At 40.5% G+C, this 17623-nt stretch overlaps 1 protein-coding gene and 1 long non-coding RNA gene across 2 annotated transcripts; one reads left to right on the plus strand and one right to left on the minus strand.

Moving 5' to 3' along the window:
* Positions 1 to 84: 84 nt before the first annotated feature.
* BCL10 (BCL10 immune signaling adaptor) lies at positions 85 to 8395 on the minus strand. Its single transcript, XM_061633541.1, has 3 exons — positions 8180 to 8395; positions 4220 to 4508; positions 85 to 3068 (listed from the first exon to the last, which is right to left on the minus strand). The coding sequence occupies exons 1-3, from the start codon at positions 8249 to 8251 to the stop codon at positions 2710 to 2712; spliced, it is 720 nt and encodes a 239-aa protein (XP_061489525.1). The 5' UTR covers positions 8252 to 8395; the 3' UTR covers positions 85 to 2709.
* LOC133387850 (uncharacterized) lies at positions 8155 to 10831 on the plus strand. The gene is made up of 2 exons (XR_009763587.1): positions 8155 to 8427; positions 8853 to 10831. It is a non-coding gene; the product is annotated as an uncharacterized LOC133387850 (long non-coding RNA).
* Positions 10832 to 17623: the final 6792 nt, after the last annotated feature.

Here is a 17623-nt window from a genome sequence, read left to right on the forward strand (position 1 = left end):
TTTCCATTGAACAGAAAGCAAGATTAGCACATGAAGTGTACTTCCAAAAAAAATCAACTGAGTTTATTAGAAATTAATGCTCCTCACACTGCTTGTTTCAAAAGTTACATTCTAAAAAATAAATGGGAAATATTTGTGAAAAATTAAGTAATTAGCACAAAACTTACCAACAATTTTTTCAGTTCAATAGTTTTATATAAAAGCTTTTACCGTATTTTTTTTTAAAAAGTGTAAGTTTCAAACATTGTAAAAATACAGTAATTCCCAAAGATCTCCATTTAACAAAACATCAGTTGCAACTGGCCCGCAATTTACACTGTAGTACATAATTATATTCAGAATGGTCTAAGTGGTACTATTCACATAAGTTAAGTTTTGGCTTATATGGAATCAAGCACATGAGAGAGGGAAAATCCATGGCAAAGTCATAAAGCTTTTCAGAGGGAAACATCACACAGTAATAGGGATTATTAGTCCATGGTTGTATAAATATAAGATTTGCTTATAATTCAGCAACACCTAGAGTAGGAAAGCAGATAAAGGAAGTTAATGCCCTGTAAAACATCACCGTGGAAGTCTGAGCTGAGGTCAGATTCAAGGCAAGCAAACACTTAATAGGAATGGTCACACTGTAGGAGAACAGAACAGCCACCAGATGAGTTTGTGCTTAAGATAGCACACATCAGAATTGTGTTCTAAAGACAAGTGACCAATGTGACAAATAATTGACCCATTCCTCTCAGATCAAATGTTTTAAAATATTGGACTGTAAGCCTATAAAGTGGGACTCACTTCTGAGTAAACATGCACAGGACCAGGCCATTAGTGTAATTAAACCTGGTAATTTATTGCACATTTTAATCCAAGGGCTTGTGAAAGAAAAATGCAGATACCAGCGTATTGTGAATGTATCTCAGAGGCCCCACAGAAGACAACTTGGGGTGTTGTTTTTTAAATTAGTACAATATTAATTTCAAACTATACAGTAGGGCCCCACTCATATGGCGGTTTACGTTCCGGACCCCTGCTGTAAAGCGAAAACCACTGTAAAGCGGAACCCATTGAATAGAATGGTGTGTGATGCCCGAAAACCGCCGTAAAAGCAGAACAAGCGCTGTATGAGTGGGGCTTTAGTCTAATTGTGTCTAATTGAGACTGCTGTATTAGCGAAGCACTGTAAAGCGAAGCACTGTAAAGCGGGGCCCTACTGTAAAAGGCATTGCTTTAAGAAAATAGCCACACAATGTCTACAGAAGATAGCAAAAAACAAACACACACTTGTATGCTACATCCCTGATAATGCCCAGTGTGTATTTCTTTTACATTATATACATCTGACATTTAAAATATCACATTTTCATTTAGTCATATGTTCACAAATGTTAAGTAGTACACATCCTCAATAAAGGTGTGGATCAATAGTGTGAGAGCAGAAAAAGGGTTCAGAAAAAAATAAAAATAATGCAGCACGGCAAATCCTGGAAGTTCACAGGAAAGCAAGCCCTCTCCCTACTGCACTGTCTTGTTTACATATTTTCCCTGTTTCCTAGCCATGAGAACTTCCTTTGGTGGATTGAAGGGAATTTATACACCCTGTTACCACATGGTGGAAAATTATGTCTACAGCATAGCAGTGCTTCACCTTGAAGAAGGAGGTTAAGCGTTTAATTTTAGAAATATATTCAGCATTGTAGAGGAGCCTAAGGCACCTGCACTAAAACTAAATTAAATGCCTAGAACATTATCTTGCGAAGTACACACTTAATTCCTTTTGAAGTTCAATAGCAACAAAAGATTATTCAGAAGATCATGCCCTATTCCGACAGAGAGCATAACGCTACAGCTAAGAATTTGTTCCGATTACACAAAAAGTGGGCAAGAGAGACACCGCATGGTATGTTACAGAGCAATCCTATACACATAAACAACTGTTGCAACCTGTTCCAAGGGCTTTACTTCCGCCAACAGTAACCAAGCAGAGCTCAATTTCTCTTCTTCTCACACAAAGATCAAGTGTTATTTCAGGATGCATTCACTTTTGGATATTAACCAATGTAGCCCAAATGAAAGCTTGTTTTCAATGCAATGCCACCAACGACGAGATAGAGGACACTCACCCACCCTAATCATGACTTCTATATTCATCTCAAAATTTCCCTCTGTGCTAAACTTCCCTCCTTATAACTGGCCAGCATTAATTTACATGTTTATTTATTTATTTGATACATTTATTATTTATTATTAAGTAGGGAAACACCTAAGTAGTTTATAGGAATCAATGTTTGAGCAAGTCTAAAGAATTGCTAGATTAAATAGTTGCCACAGTGCAGAAGTTATGGTTTCTCAATATGAATTTTATGCACACAGCATTTTTAGAAAGGAATATGTAAATCCTCTTTTAAAAAATATTCCATTAAGCATCATTTTGGCTATATTGGTTTCGAATTTAAAAAAACCCTTTAAAGGCTTTTAAGTTGTACTAGTCAATAAAAGCAGCCTAATGAACATTTAAAACATGAACTTATGGAAAATACAGTTCGAAAACAAAAAATACTTATTAAGATTCAATGAGCTGTTTTAAAAACAGGTTACTTTCAACACTTTCTTGATCTGTTGTGACTTTACAGTTTAGAAACTCCCTCCCCCACCCCGACCTGCAAAACAGTTTAAGGCATCCAGCATATTCCCTTTAATCAAGGGAAAATATCACTATGGAAGAAGAGAGCGGGATCTTAAAGGCAGGAAGGGACTGTCATTTGAAGTGGTACTTATTTCCTCTTGTTCATTTTGCAATTGTGGTGGAAGAGATGGTGCTCCAGAATCTCCAGGTCCAGGAAGTGTAGCTGAGAAAACAGAGTTTTCCGTATTTCCAACTTCCGTAATAGGTAAATTCATTGAATGAAGAGAAGTAGCAGATACAAAAGCAGATGTACTATACTCTTCTGGATGAAGGTAGGTGGTTTCTCTGTCTTTTTGTTGCTCAAAGAAATTAGATTCATTTGACTGTGACCTAGAGAGATTGTTTGATTGCTCACATATTGAAGCCATGCAGTTGCTACAGCTCAGTCCTGTAACAAGATATAAACCAGATCATTTGCATACAATTTACACAGTATGACATTTGAAAAAGGCCTACAACACCACCTCTTGGGTCTATGCATGTAGTGGCAGCTTATTGGTTCTTGTGCATGGCTCCTCTTGCAGCGTGCGGGGGCAATGCATATTTGGTCCAATAGCCATACCTACTACTTTTTCAACTGGCAGATCTGTCCCCCTTCATTCCAGGTTCAAGGGAAGCGATGGTGGCAAGGAGATTGGCCTTTGTGCTCAGTTCCCCTGCAGAGGCTAGCACACATCGGAATGCTTGCCGCTGCTACCTTGTACCCAGAACAAAGAGGGAGCAGGCAAACAGAGCATGGGATGCACAATAGCATCCCTCAATTCACAGGGCTGAACTGAGATAAAATTAAAAGGCAGGAACCAATTACCAAAATAATCTAAGGCAACTACCAAAACCACCACCATAATTAAAACCTGCTGTCAAGCCTGAAGATGTCACTATTTAAATGGCACGATATGAGAGTAACACATCCAGTCTTGTGCTCAGTGAAGTTCTACTCATGACAGAGGTAAAGAATAGGATGAAAATTTATGCTGATTCCTCCTCCCCTCTGTAGCCCCCAATAATTCTAGTTAATTAAGCAATTAGATCTGCCTGATGTGCATAAGAGAAAACAAGTAACATTTTTTTCTTTAGATGCTCTGTACTACCAGCATCTCAGAAGAAGCAAGCCTTCTCTCACAGGAAACAATGCCTCTTCTCACATGATGCTTTTCTGCAGTCTTTATATATTGTTGTATTAAAAATAGTATTTAAAAAAAAATCTGCTATGCAGCCAGTTTTTGAATACTCAAGTTTTTCCAAGAAACACACATGAAGATCTTCCAAATATTCTCCAAAGGACCATCATCACACTTGGAACAAATTAATTGTATGATCCGTAACTCATGCCTTGGTTTACTAATCTTAAGTACAAAGAGGACTAAAATCCACAGCAGACACAAGTGAAGGCAGAACATTTTATACACAATTACCTGGAGTAAGTTCCCTGAATTCAGTGAAACATGCTTGTGAACAAACACACATAGGATCAGGTTGCACAACAACTATTTTTATAAAACTTTTTGAAATAGACTAAAGTACACATATTTGCGTTACCTTTAAGGCTTTCCAGTTTTTCATTTTTTGCCTTCAAGACAGCATCAGTTATCTTTTCTAACAGGAAGTTCTGTGTTCTTTCGCATCTAATGGATTCTATTAGTGCATCTAGTCCTTTTGGATGCTCCGCCAAGTAATCCAGCAGCTTCCCAGCTTTTTTCCTACTTGAGGTTCGACAAGAGATTTCTTCAGTGTCCTCCCTGCTAAGTATTTTTTTTGAACGTAGATAATCAAAATGTCTTTCTGCAATTATTTTGTCACACAGATAACGACGCAATCGTTCTAAAACCTAGCACAAAGATAAGACTATATTAGCAATAGTTGGATTTTATCATCTTGTATTATGAATTAGCAAAGCTCAGATGCAATGAACTAAATGTGCTATACTTAAGATTCATGCAGTAAGCTGTGTTTGATGCCTACTTCATTCCAAATGATTGTCTGGGATGGCAGTGCTGGGCTTAACAGCTGGAGACTAACTGGCCTCCAAACATGCAACATTATACTCCTGTCATGAATGTGCACACATCTCAGCTCACCCAGTATTTGAGTCACAATAAAAGTATCAGAATGGGCTGCTATAATCTTATACTTTAAGAATCTGAAGTAGTGTTGTGTGGCCAAAACAGTTATAGAGTAACGTGAAGATGCACTTGATTAAATAAGGAAGAACGTGGAAAGAATCAGATTTGCTTACTAATTCAATAACTCTGCTTACAGCCATAGAGGCAGAAGCAAGAGTTCTGTAGGCCTGGGTAGACAGGAGTAGTAAATGTCAGTATAATGTCAATATATAAAGGGTATATCTTCATTCTAACATGTCTCTGGATATTCTTCCCATTTTGTTTTTAAACCCCCCTACCTTAATTGTAGTAGTGGAAGAGAAGCACTAGGAAGGCAAGCTCTGTGAAAGCAGGACAGAAAGATATAGCACAGATGGAATTTCATTCCAAGCACTTCTCATCACACACTACTTTGCCATCAAAGATCTCTTCCTGCTTTCAATACCACAAATTGAAATTGACAATTCAAAGCTAAAGCCTCTTGTTAATTTAGAACTCACTCACTATTGATATTCTAGGAAAAACATCCTATGTAGTTAGTCTATGCCTTAGCATTAGGGATACCAACCCAGCGCCTATGAGTGTTATGGCACCCATGAGGGCCTTCAGTGGTATGTCCAGCGGATGTCCCAGGCTCTGAGCTTTCATTAAAGAAAAGTAAGTCTCTAGCCCTCCTAGAAAGTTATGGAGCAAAATGTGCAAGTAACTTTCTAAGTGATTTCTGTGAAATGAGTCAAACTGGCTGCTCCTGCCTACCAGTGTAAGTAGCCAGTGAGTGAAGTCAGAGCTGTGATTGATAAGCAAGTTATTTGGACACTAGGCAATAGTGGTCCCTGGGGTCTTAAAGAGCAGCTGTTTTCCCCTACACTTTAGTGGACTTGTCCTGGTTCTGTCTTTTTTCCTCCTAGTCCGTGGAATCTCCATAGTTTGCCCTTCCTTTTCCCCTAGCAACCAGGATGTATCTTTCCTATGATGGGTTTGCCTGAGATCAGGTAGTCCCTAGAAGGAGTTTTCTGAAAATAATGGTAACCAAGAGTGTTTTATCTGACCATTCGGTTGCTACCATCCGGAGAGCCGCAGTTCCAAGGGGAAAAAAGCACACACACAAAACTTAAAATACAGCCCATATCATGTGCCCTGAAGATTGTCAAACATAGTGCTTACAGGTAATAAGCTACAATGAAGCAATGTGATGTGCAGACTGAATAATTTGCAAAAGATCTCCCAGTATGTTTAGCTAGATCAGTGCTTTTCAAAATTTTCTACCTTTAGGGAACACTTTCTACATTGACTTTTCAATCAAGCAACTACTGTAAGTTGCTGATAATTCTGGGCATGTTCTGGGGCTAAGTGATCAATGGCTGGGCCACTGTTGTTATGAACCAAGTATAAACCCTACAGCTGAACCATGCAAAACAAGATCAGTAATGATAGATAAGTTGCTTTTCAAAGAAACTGATCAACCATTACTGATCTTTTAATTGAGGAATCTCAGGAATCCGTGGAACACAGTTTGAAAACCACTGATTCATATCAGCAGTACTCACTATGAGATTACTGCAATGCACAGTGAATACAACTGATATAAAAGTTCTGATTTCCCCATACCATGCTGTTTTTTATCATTCATTAAACACTAAAATAAGACCAGCAGTTTATTTAATTACCTTTCTTCTTTAAACCAGAAAGGATTACATAAAATAAAATATTCATTAAAAATCCATTCACACAAACACAAGCATGGGCAGCAACAAGAATGACAATCAACCCAACTCCATAGATCTGAAAGAACAAAAGTGACTTGGTCAATTTTCTGAAGTCCTTAATGTCTGTTGTAGGAGCTTCTCTTTGGAAGGTGTTCCGTAAGTGAAGCACCACAACAGAAAAGGTCTTGCAATGTGTCACCATTAGCTTAAGCTTTAAAGAAAAAAGTATGTGGAAGAGGATGTCCCCAGAAGTTAGGGAAATTCCAATGTAAATAGGTGTCCCTTAAAAGATTAAAACGACAGAAGTATACTTTTAAAAATAGCCCAGACTCCCTCATTTGAAAGGATTTTACTTTTAGCTTGAAAAAATACAGCACCAAATACTCAACTTTCAAGTGACAACAAATCTCATTCATAATGAACAAATGTTCATAGTGCCATCATCACCCTCCAATGAGGAATCAGATTTGTTTTCCAGTAAGGTGAAACATCATTGTGTTTAATATAAAAAGAAAGGAAATTCCCAGAAAGATGTTGACATTAACTTTATTAGCTCTCTGGCCACTATTCCAACATAAAACAATAACATCTTGAGAGAATGATTTATAGTCCTGAACAAACATATTCCATGCACAGTATGTGGACTGCATAGCAGGAAAAAAACTGGAGCTGACTACAGCAAAGCAAGAGCTATTTTCATTGACTCATACATGTGTTAAGCTCAGAAACCGAAGAGGGGAATTCCTATAAACGCTCCAAGAGGAACTCCTATGTAGAAATTTACAAACAGGGACAGAATACATGCCCTTTGGTAGGCCTCTCTTCCCTCTCTAATGTTCTTTCAAGCGGCCAAACAGTCCTACCCCAAGACTTCTCTGTGATTTTGAATGAAGGGCCGAAGTATTACTATTTTACTATTTACGGAGACTACTGCTGAGGATGTTGATTGCGCGAGAACACGCCTCACTGTTAGGAAGCTGAGAATGCGAAGTGATGCCCTTCTGCTCGCAGCTCTTCCCAAACACACCCAATATTCTTCAGACTCGTTTATACAGGCTGAGAAATGGGGGGGAGGAGGCAACGGAGGACAAAGGTGTGCGTGAGCGGAATACAGGAAGTTGTCTTACTCCAAAATCAGCCTTTTCCTCCATCTAGCCCGGTGTTGTCTGCTCTGCCTGGCAGCGGCCTCCCAAAATCCCAGGGAGATCTCTCTCTCTCACCACCAGCTACCCAGATCCAGAATCTTTCAGGGGCCTCATAAAAGGCAGAGTTTCACCAGCGGGTGCCTCTTCCTCTACCCCACCCCCGCTATAGTAACAGGAAAAGGCACGCCGGATAGAATTTCCCTTTTCTATGAGATTACCAAAGTACAAAAAGAATCCTCTCAGGCTCTTGAGACACGAAAAATTCACAGCCATACAATAATTGGCCCCTCGCTTCCTTCTTCACATTACAGATTTTTGTTTTGCTTTGTTTAAAACGAAGTTCTAACTTCCGTTTCTCCTTATAGACCCCCCCAGCCAGACTCCAAACCCCTCCTTCCCCCAAAGGTGGCCCTCCTCCCCACCACTCTTCACAATGCTGTTTCCATACACGACACCACGCACCCTTCCTCCTCCTTTCGCGCTCTCTCTCTCTCCCCCTCCACCCCCCCCTTTGTGACTCGCGGCGAAAGCGCCTCGGTCGCTTACTTCCTTTTTCACCTCCGCCATTTCGTCGTCGGTGAGCGCCCGCCCGGGAGCCGGGAACCCAGAGTCCGCCATGGCAGAAACGCCACAGTGCGGTTTCGAAGGACGGGCGAGAGAAGGAAGTTGGAAGAAAGGGGAACCCTCAGCTGAACAACACGCCAAGGTTGACTGAAAACGGACTAACCAAAGTTTCCGGCGCCGAGATGATTGAAACCACTCCCCCACTCCCGCGAGGCCACGCCCATTCTCTGGTGAGTATTGTTAAGAGGAAAAATGGTGGCGCAATATTGTTTGCGCATGCGGGCGCCTTCCTCCGCCCCTGGCTTCCTACTAAATCAAAATACTCTTCCTTTCGGTATTTTTATTTTTATTATTGGTACTACCGGTGCTTATGATAATAATTTACACTTGTTTATATTTACTGTATTTTAAATTTATACTTGTTTTATTCACTTGTTTTGAACTTAGCACATTAATGGCTGTTATGAGGCATACTAAGTAAGAATTCCAATCTGTGTAGCATTCCATGTTTGTTTGTTTTTAAAGTTTGCCTCTTTGGAGTAGGGGAGGGTGAGTATATGGGAGATTGTTGGTATTATCAAAAGAAGGTACAAGTCAAATCCAGAAAATCAAACATGGATCCTCTTGAACTCCCATGGTGTTTTTTTTTAAACAGAGTTTACCCTCAAAACCATCAAGTCACATCTGTCTCCACAGGCTGAACTGTAAAAAATCACAGCTCCAGGATTTTTTGGTGCTGTCATAATGAAAGAACATGGATCCGAAGTGTGAATTGTCATGCTTTTAACAAGATCTGCCTGAGGCCACTGTCAAAATACAAATCACATTTGTATGCATGAACTGAACTATAAAAACCACAGATTTTAAACTTCATGGTGACCCCATGCCACAAATTCATGGATCCTCTGGATTTTTACAGAAGACCACCCACCCACCCAAAAAAGCCCATCAGGCACAGACCACATGTGACCCCACTGATTACACCAGAAAAACAGATTCGGTGATTCGCTGCACTGCCATGGCACAGAAACATGAATCCAAGGCATGTGGTGCCATTCAATGCTAGTCCTACTCAGAAGAGACCAACAGATTAATAGACATGCCTAACATAGATTCATTAATTTCAGTGGATCTGCTCTGAGTAGGAATTGGTTGAGTACAACCCCTAGATGATTTTTGCACAGATTCACCACTAACCACCATAAAATTAGAGCTCACATTAATATCCATGACTGGAGTGAAAAAATAAGCAATGCAGTGTTTTCTGACGCAGCTGTTATGCAAAACAATAGTTCAGGGCACAGATCCTCATGGATCTATGCAATTTTATAGAGGACCTCCCCCCAAACCACTGTCATATTGTAGAAAACATTCCTGCCCATATACCAACTGAATCATAAAAACCACAGATCCTGGACTTCACAGTGTTGCCACAGTGCAAAACATGGATCTTACTGATTTTTCAGCAGATTCCCCCCCCCCAAACTACAATCAAATCACAGAACATATCTGTACTGAGCCATAATATTCATGGATCCCAGGCTTAATGACAATGGTGCAAAAACGTATATCAAAGGCACCGAAAAAATGGAAATGGACTGCCTTCAAGTCGATTCCGACTTATGTCGACCCTATGAATAGGGTTTTCATGGTAAGTGGTATTCAGAGAGGGTTTACCATTGCCTTCCTCTGAGGCTAAGAGGCAGTGACTGGCCTAAGGTCACCCAGTGAGCTTCGTGGCTGTGTAGGGATTCAAACCCTGGTCTCCCAGGTCATAGTCCAACACCTTAACCACTATACCACACTGGCTCTCAAAGGCACAGAAGCTCACAAAATCCTCTGATTTTTTTACAGAGGATGCCATGAAAAACATTGTCAAGTCATAGATAAGGTTCATGTCCATGGAACATTACAGCACCACCATGATGCAAAACATGAATCTGAGGCATGGATCTTCTGAGTTTTTACATTGGATCCCCCAAAACCATGATCAAATCACAGTTCACTTCCACACCCATGGACTGAATGAACAATAAAAATAATGGATCCCAAACCTCACAGTGCCCAAATGGTTCAAAATATGAATATATGGTATGGATTCTCATGGAACTTCTGGTTTTTGGGGGGAGGGGGAGGATTCTCACCAAAATCACCAAACACATTTGTGTCCATAGACTGCACAGTAAACATCATAGATCCAGTGCTTCGCTGCAGCACCATGACACAAAATCACGGATCCAAGCCATTGATGCTCAGGGATCCTCTGGCTTTTTACAGGTATGCCATGAAATACACTGTCAAGTCACGTCATATATCAGACTCACACTCGATTGCACCATTCTGCTTGACTCTCCATGAGAACTATTTTGACAAGTGGGAGGGGCCTATCAGTGAGTACCTATGAGAAGAATTGCCAATCCTACAGTGATGTAGACCTATTCACAACTATTGAATAATACAGGAGAAAGAGAAGCTGGAATGAAACAGTACATAATTTGTAATTTACAAAGAGAATAAACCCTGCTTCAGTATATTTTGAGGCTAGTAGTACATATAAGGCTAAACATCTGACGGATTTGTCTGTTGCAACAAAATACCTTAAAGACCACCTCTAATAAAAGTATTGTGGCATAACCTTTCATGCTGTAGAGTCCACTTCATCAGATGAATACATGTGTTAATCTTTAAAGTACCACAGGTATCTGTGTTTTGTGTGTGCATGTATATTTATTTATTTATTTATTTGAAACATTTATACACTAGCCTTCATTCTATTTGGATTTCAGGGCAGTGTACATATATATGTCATTACACAATCAGACACAACAAAAGAGCAAAAGTGTGTGGGTTTGTATGTAAGTGCGTCCATGCATGCGTGCGGGCTCAATCTGAAAACTGTTCAAACTGAAGGCACATGAGGCTAGCTCCCTGCTGAAGCTAAGCAGGGTCGTCAGTGCCTGGATGGGAGACCGCCTGGGAACCATATGTAAGCCACCTTGGGTTTCTATCATGAAAAGAAAGGCGGGGTATAAATGTAAGAAAGAAAGAAAACTTTTTTTAAAAAAATTGAGAGCTTTAATAGATGGTGGAGCCTGGCAGTTCTATAAATGAAAAAACTCATTCTGGATAATGTCAATCTTGTTTTGAAATAGTGACAGTTATACTAAAATATGGAAAATGGAATGATGTGCCCACCTCTTAAAGCAAATTTGAGCCACTACTAATTATTGACTACCCACTAGAGGTCTCCACTGTTTAACGGTTTATGTTTTGTTCACATACCCGCACACATTTTGTTTTTATTTCCAGCATTATCTTTAATTGTAATATCAGTGTTCTACCCAATTTACATTTTGCCTACTTCATATTAATTCAAAATTAGGTACCATGCAAACCAGGGATTCTTAACCTGTGGTCCATGGACCCCTACGGCATCCATGGATTGGCTTCAGGAAGTCTATGAACTGGGTGCGCATACACACACAAATGATTTCCAATGCAATAAAATTAATGGTATTTCTTTATTTATGAGCGTCCATAGCTTCCATTAGATTCTCAAAGGGATCCATGACCCAAAAAATGTTAAGAACCACTGATGTAAACCTATTCAGGAGAAAGAGAAGCTTAAAAGAAAGAAGTATGTCTTAAGGGTTGGTTTGTTAGTTTTTTTGCATTTTGCTACAGTACATAATTTGTAATTTACATAGAGATCTATTAACTAAAATGATAAGTTGGTGATATGTACCAGAAGCATAAGCAAATGCTTTATTTTTGACAATATTCATCTGGAGATGATTGAGGACCGGGTCTGTATTATTGTTAAAACGCACTTCAGATCCTGCAGCAGTATGCCCCACCTTTTGATCTGCAATCAACAAGGCTGCTAACAAGTTACTAGGGATTATTTTGGGGTGCAACCGTCATCCCAGTAATTTATGCCTAAGTGTTGGCCTCGGAGCATACAGGACAAGAACAAAGCTTTGGGACAGAGCTGCTTTCAGAGATGGGGCTTATTGTGTTAATTTAACATATTAAAATGGAAGTCCTTCTGTCCTGATTTCTAAAATTCCTTTCACACTGCAGTAGCTGTTGTATTAAGGAACAGTAGCTTTTTCAGCCGTTGTACCGGGATTTCATGCAACTGTCTTTCGCATGGCTGCAATGAACATCTTGTTTTCATCCCTCATCCATTATACACATGTGCACTGTAGCTCTCCACTGTTTAGGAGGTCTAAGATCTCATCCTGTCACCATGCAACCCCTCTCCCTTTAGTATCTGATTTTTTTGTTGTTGTATAGACATAGGGGTGTGTGTGGGAAATTCTGCTGCTACCCATGCCTGAACTGTAAAATGTAAATGTATTGCCTTCAAGTTGATTCCAACTTATGGCGACCGTATGAATAGGGTTTTCATGAGGCTGAGAGGCAGTGCCTGGCCCAGGGTCACCCAGTGAGCTTCATGGCTATGTGAGGATTTGAACCCTGGTCTCCCAGGTCATAGTCCAACACCTTAACCACTACGCTACACTGGAATGCCAGTACAATTTTCATCAGGCAAAACCACCCTGTGCCTCTAGAAGGCGGGAGTGCATTGCATGCTAGGATGCCTATCACATAAATGGGTGCAGCTAGCAAAAAATGCCAGCGATTTTCTGGGTTTCTAAGCTTGCAAATGGATGATTTCTGGTATTATTTAACATGAAAATTAGAGCTAAACCCAGAGCTTGGAAAAGTTATTTTTTTGAACTACAACTCCCATCAGCGCAATCCAGTGGCTATGCTGGCTGGGGCTGGTGGGAGTTGTAGTTTGAAAAGGTAACTTTTCCAAGCTCTGGCTAAACCTGTACTATATTCCACAAGTTTTCCAGAACTAGCTTGTATGTCATGTGAAAAATAAAATATAATGCACAAATTACGAGGTAAGAAATCATCAGAGTAATAGAATAAAGTGCAGTGTAAAAGCAACCAGAGACAATGCTGAGCCAATTTGAAGGAAATTGTCAGTCACGGTGTATATCATTTGGCATGGCTCTGTTTATTTGGGGGTGCAAATATATGTATACTTTGGTTCCTTGATGAAGATGCTCGTGCAGCTCTGTGTTGAATTAGGACCTGGGAACCAAGTACCAAGTTCTCCAGATTCTTGTAACAAACAGCCTCCACATCCCACTTTTCATACCATCTCTCAGAAACTTTCTATAGTTCTGTATGACATCAGTTAATGATAGCAGTTTTCCAAATCAGAATGAGAAAGATTTGTTTCCTCCATCAATTCTTTCTTGGGAGGAGCTCTGAAACTAGACTGCTCAGAATGATTTCTGTGTCAATGTCTGTCACATGTCATATTAATGGCTCTTTACTATAACTTTCTTTCCAGCTGTCCTATCTATGCAAGTATTGGTTTTATTACCACCCTATTGCTTTTACAATAATGTGATTGCTCCTGGACAATATGAACTTCTGTTGACTTCACAATCAAAGGTCACCTTAAAATAAATGCTAGGCTTTTTTAAAAATCACATTGTGCATGCACATTTTTCTAAGTGCATGTAACATTTGTAGCCTTTGACTGTTCTGCCAAAGATGTTTTCCAGGAAATGTGGTAATAGCTTTCATCTCTGCTTTTGCCATTGTTAAAGTCTGTTTTCTTCCACATTAGACTCAACTCTGCATCATAATATGAACCTTCTGTTTTTTATTTCCTGTCTGATGCAAAACTCATCTTTGTGAAAGGGGACCATCTTCAAGCTTATGCTTTTCTACAGCCAAGATGTGACTGCAGAAAGTAGTCTCTCACTTTACAATATTTTCTTTTGCACACCAAGGTGGCTCTTTAATCCCTATACAAGTGTTATGGAGTACCCAGCAGAGGTCTTATGGAAGCTGCAACGTAAACACAGAACTCAACCTGAAAGTACAGTGTAGGAGTGGCCTATAGGACACTATATTTAGTGTGTAGCACAGGGGATGGTCCAGAGCAGGAAAGGACCAGAAAGCACACAACAATAAAAAATGATTTAAAATCAGTTGCAAACAGCTGTAAATCAGCTGTAACAATCCAAAATGAGAACTAAGGGTGTTTACTACACATCTAAAAAGAAAAATTGAGGTAGCCAGGTAAGCATCCTGTCTTGTGAAGCCACAACAGAGAAGTGTTCAATGTATCTACAGACAAAACTGCATGTGATCATGAAACTTAATAGGGCATCCTGTGCAGTTTTTAATAGCTGAAGACATTTATATAAGAGCAAGCATTTCCTTTGAACTTACAAGATATGAACAGGGTGGTTCATGACAGATGCTCTTGGAGGTCACTGATTCATAGGGTCGCCATAAGTTGTAATTGACTTGAAGGGACACAACAACAACAAAGCATTTCCTTAACATACATGACACGCAGTCTACTTAATGTGATAACTAGTACTTTAAAGTAGTATACTGGGAGCCAGTTCAACCGGGACAGATTTGATTAATATGGCCTTTCAGACTGCAACAGTTAACATGGAAGGCATACCCTGGATCAGGCCAGATAACATTTCTAAAAAGTAAGGATGAACCCTCAAAGAGAGCACTACAGGAAACAGCCTAAGGAATGTTGGTGGTATTGTGTCTGTCCTCTGACCAAGATGGCGGCAAAGGCTTCAGTCCCTTACGGAAACCTCGGCCGCCATCTTTATTGATGGCAACCCTGCGCGAACAGCAGAGAAAGGTAGGTGAAGCGCGGGGGATGGTGGGCGGTTCGGAAGCTCATCTTGCGATCAGCGGGATTGCGGAAGGGAAGCAGAGGGGCCCCGGGCAGGCTAATGCCCAAGGGCCCCCGCATTCCTGGAGCCGGCCCTGTATATCTCCCCTCAGTCTTCTCAAGGCTAAACATGCCCAGTTCTTTTAGTCTCTCCTCATAGGGCTTTGTTTCCAGTCCCCTGATCATCCTCATTGCCTTTCTCTGAACCTGTTCCAGTTTGTCTGCATTCTTCTTAAAGTACAGTGTCCAGAACTGGACACAGTACTCAAGATGAGGCCTAACCTCGGAGGACCTCGGGTCCTCCTCCGTGCCTGAGGACTGGAAAGTGGCAAATGTAATGCCAATCTTCAAAAAGGGATCCAGGGGGGATCCCGGAAATTACAGGCCAGTTAGCTTAACTTCTGTCCCTGGAAAACTGGTAGAAAGTATTATTAAAGCTAGATTAACTAAGCACATAGAAGAACAAGCCTTGCTGAAGCAGAGCCAGCATGGCTTCTGCAAGGGAAAGTCCTGTCTCAGTAACCTATTAGAATTCTTTGAGAGTGTCAACAAGCATATAGATAGAGGTGATCCAGTGGACATAGTGTACTTAGACTTTCAAAAAGCGTTTGACAAGGTACCTCACCAAAGGCTTCTGAGGAAGCTTAGCAGTCATGGAATAAGAGGAGAGGTCCTCTTGTGGATAAGGAATTGGTTAAGAAGCAGAAAGCAGAGAGTAGGAATAAACGGACAGTTCTCCCAATGGAGGGCTGTAGAAAGTGGAGTCCCTCAAGGATCGGTATTGGGACCTGTACTTTTCAACTTGTTCATTAATGACCTAGAATTAGGAGTGAGCAGTGAAGTGGCCAAGTTTGCTGACGACACTAAATTGTTCAGGGTTGTTAAAACAAAAAGGGATTGCAAAGAGCTCCAAAAAGACCTCTCCAAACTGAGTGAATGGGCGGAAAAATGGCAAATGCAATTCAATATAAACAAGTGTAAAATTATGCATATTGGAGCAAAAAATCTGAATTTCACATATACGCTCATGGGGTCTGAACTGGCGGTGACCGACCAGGAGAGAGACCTCGGGGTTGTGGTGGACAGCACGATGAAAATGTCGACCCAGTGTGCGGCAGCTGTGAAAAAGGCAAATTCCATGCTAGCAATAATTAGGAAAGGTATTGAAAATAAAACAGCCGATATCATAATGCCGTTGTATAAATCTATGGTGCGGCCGCATTTGGAATACTGTGTACAGTTCTGGTCGCCTCATCTCAGAAAGGATATTATAGAGTTGGAAAAGGTTCAGAAGAGGGCAACCAGAATGATCAAGGGGATGGAGCGACTCCCTTACGAGGAAAGGTTGCAGCATTTGGGGCTTTTTAGTTTAGAGAAAAGGCGGGTCAGAGGAGACATGATAGAAGTGTATAAAATTATGCATGGCATTGAGAAAGTGGATAGAGAAAAGTTCTTCTCCCTCTCTCACAATACTAGAACTCGTGGACATTCAAAGAAGCTGAATGTTGGAAGATTCAGGACAGACAAAAGGAAGTACTTCTTTACTCAGCGCATAGCTATGGAATTTGCTCCCACAAGATGCAGTAATGGCCACCAGCTTGGATGGCTTTAAAAGAAGATTAGACAAATTCATGGAGGACGGGGCTATCAATGGCTACTAGCCATGATGGCTGTGCTCTGCCACCCTAGTCAGAGGCAGCATGCTTCTGAAAACCAGTTGCCGGAAGCCTCAGGAGGGGAGAGTGTTCTTGCACTCGGGTCCTGCTTGCGGGCTTCCCCCAGGCACCTGGTTGGCCACTGTGAGAACAGGATGCTGGACTAGATGGGCCACTGGCCTGATCCAGCAGGCTCTTCTTACGTTCTTATGTTCTTAACCCAGAAAGCTAAGCCATGTACTACAGGGAAAGGCAAGCCAGGATTTCTGGTCAATTGAATAACAATTTTGTTCCCAACCTGAAATAACTTCTTGAAAGTGAGCAAACCCACTGAGTATTGGATGTCCATACAACCCAGCATTCTCTCAGCGACCACTGGATTTTCCAACAGAGAAGTAGGGAGATTTTTTTTAAAAAATCACAGTGTTTGGGGATAAAAATGTAGTAATAAATCAATCTTTTGATAATTCTGAGGAAGCCTACACTAAAGGTGAACAAAGCTGTCATATAGTGTAACCTTTAATAGTGCGTTTATATTCTCACAGGCCACCAGTTGTCACTAGATGGCACTATATTGCAGTGAGAAACACAATATATTATTAATCTTTCAGATATATTGTTGTCAATTTCTTTTTAATTTTAACAGTATTATCCTTGCTCTTTAAAGTGGCACTTCACACACTTATTTGAGAGTTGTTCCATTGAACTCAGTGGAATTTACCTCCAAGTAAACATTTGTAGGACAGGATTGCAAAAGCTGCAATGGTATGCATATGTTCTCCTGAGTTAACACAAGATATTCTGTCTTCAAAAGATATCACATGAAGTTGTGCATATGGAAGCTGATGTTCATGAAACACAAGTGATTTTAGGGCATCTTTTCCTAACAGCTTTCTCCTTGTTTTTCTCTCCTCCCCTCTTCCCTAGAGCTCAATTTAGTATCAAGTGCATATAAATGACACATCATTGGTTCCTGGTGAGGTACAAGCAAGCTTACATTCAAAGAATAATTTCCCTTGGAAATAGGAG

The sequence above is a fragment of the Rhineura floridana genome, chromosome 6 (genome assembly GCF_030035675.1).
Source record: "Rhineura floridana isolate rRhiFlo1 chromosome 6, rRhiFlo1.hap2, whole genome shotgun sequence".
NCBI lineage: Eukaryota > Metazoa > Chordata > Lepidosauria > Squamata > Rhineuridae > Rhineura > Rhineura floridana.

Coding starts and splice junctions, on each gene's coding strand:
- BCL10 (XM_061633541.1), bottom strand. CDS start 8,251: ATGGCGGACTCTGGGTTCCCGGCTCCCGGGCGGGCGCTCACCGACGAC. Junction 4,509..8,179: donor TGGCGGAGGTGAAAAAGGAA/GTAAGCGACCGA, acceptor TCTTTGTGCTAG/GTTTTAGAACGATTGCGTCG. Junction 3,069..4,219: donor AAAACTGGAAAGCCTTAAAG/GTAACGCAAATA, acceptor ATCTTGTTACAG/GACTGAGCTGTAGCAACTGC.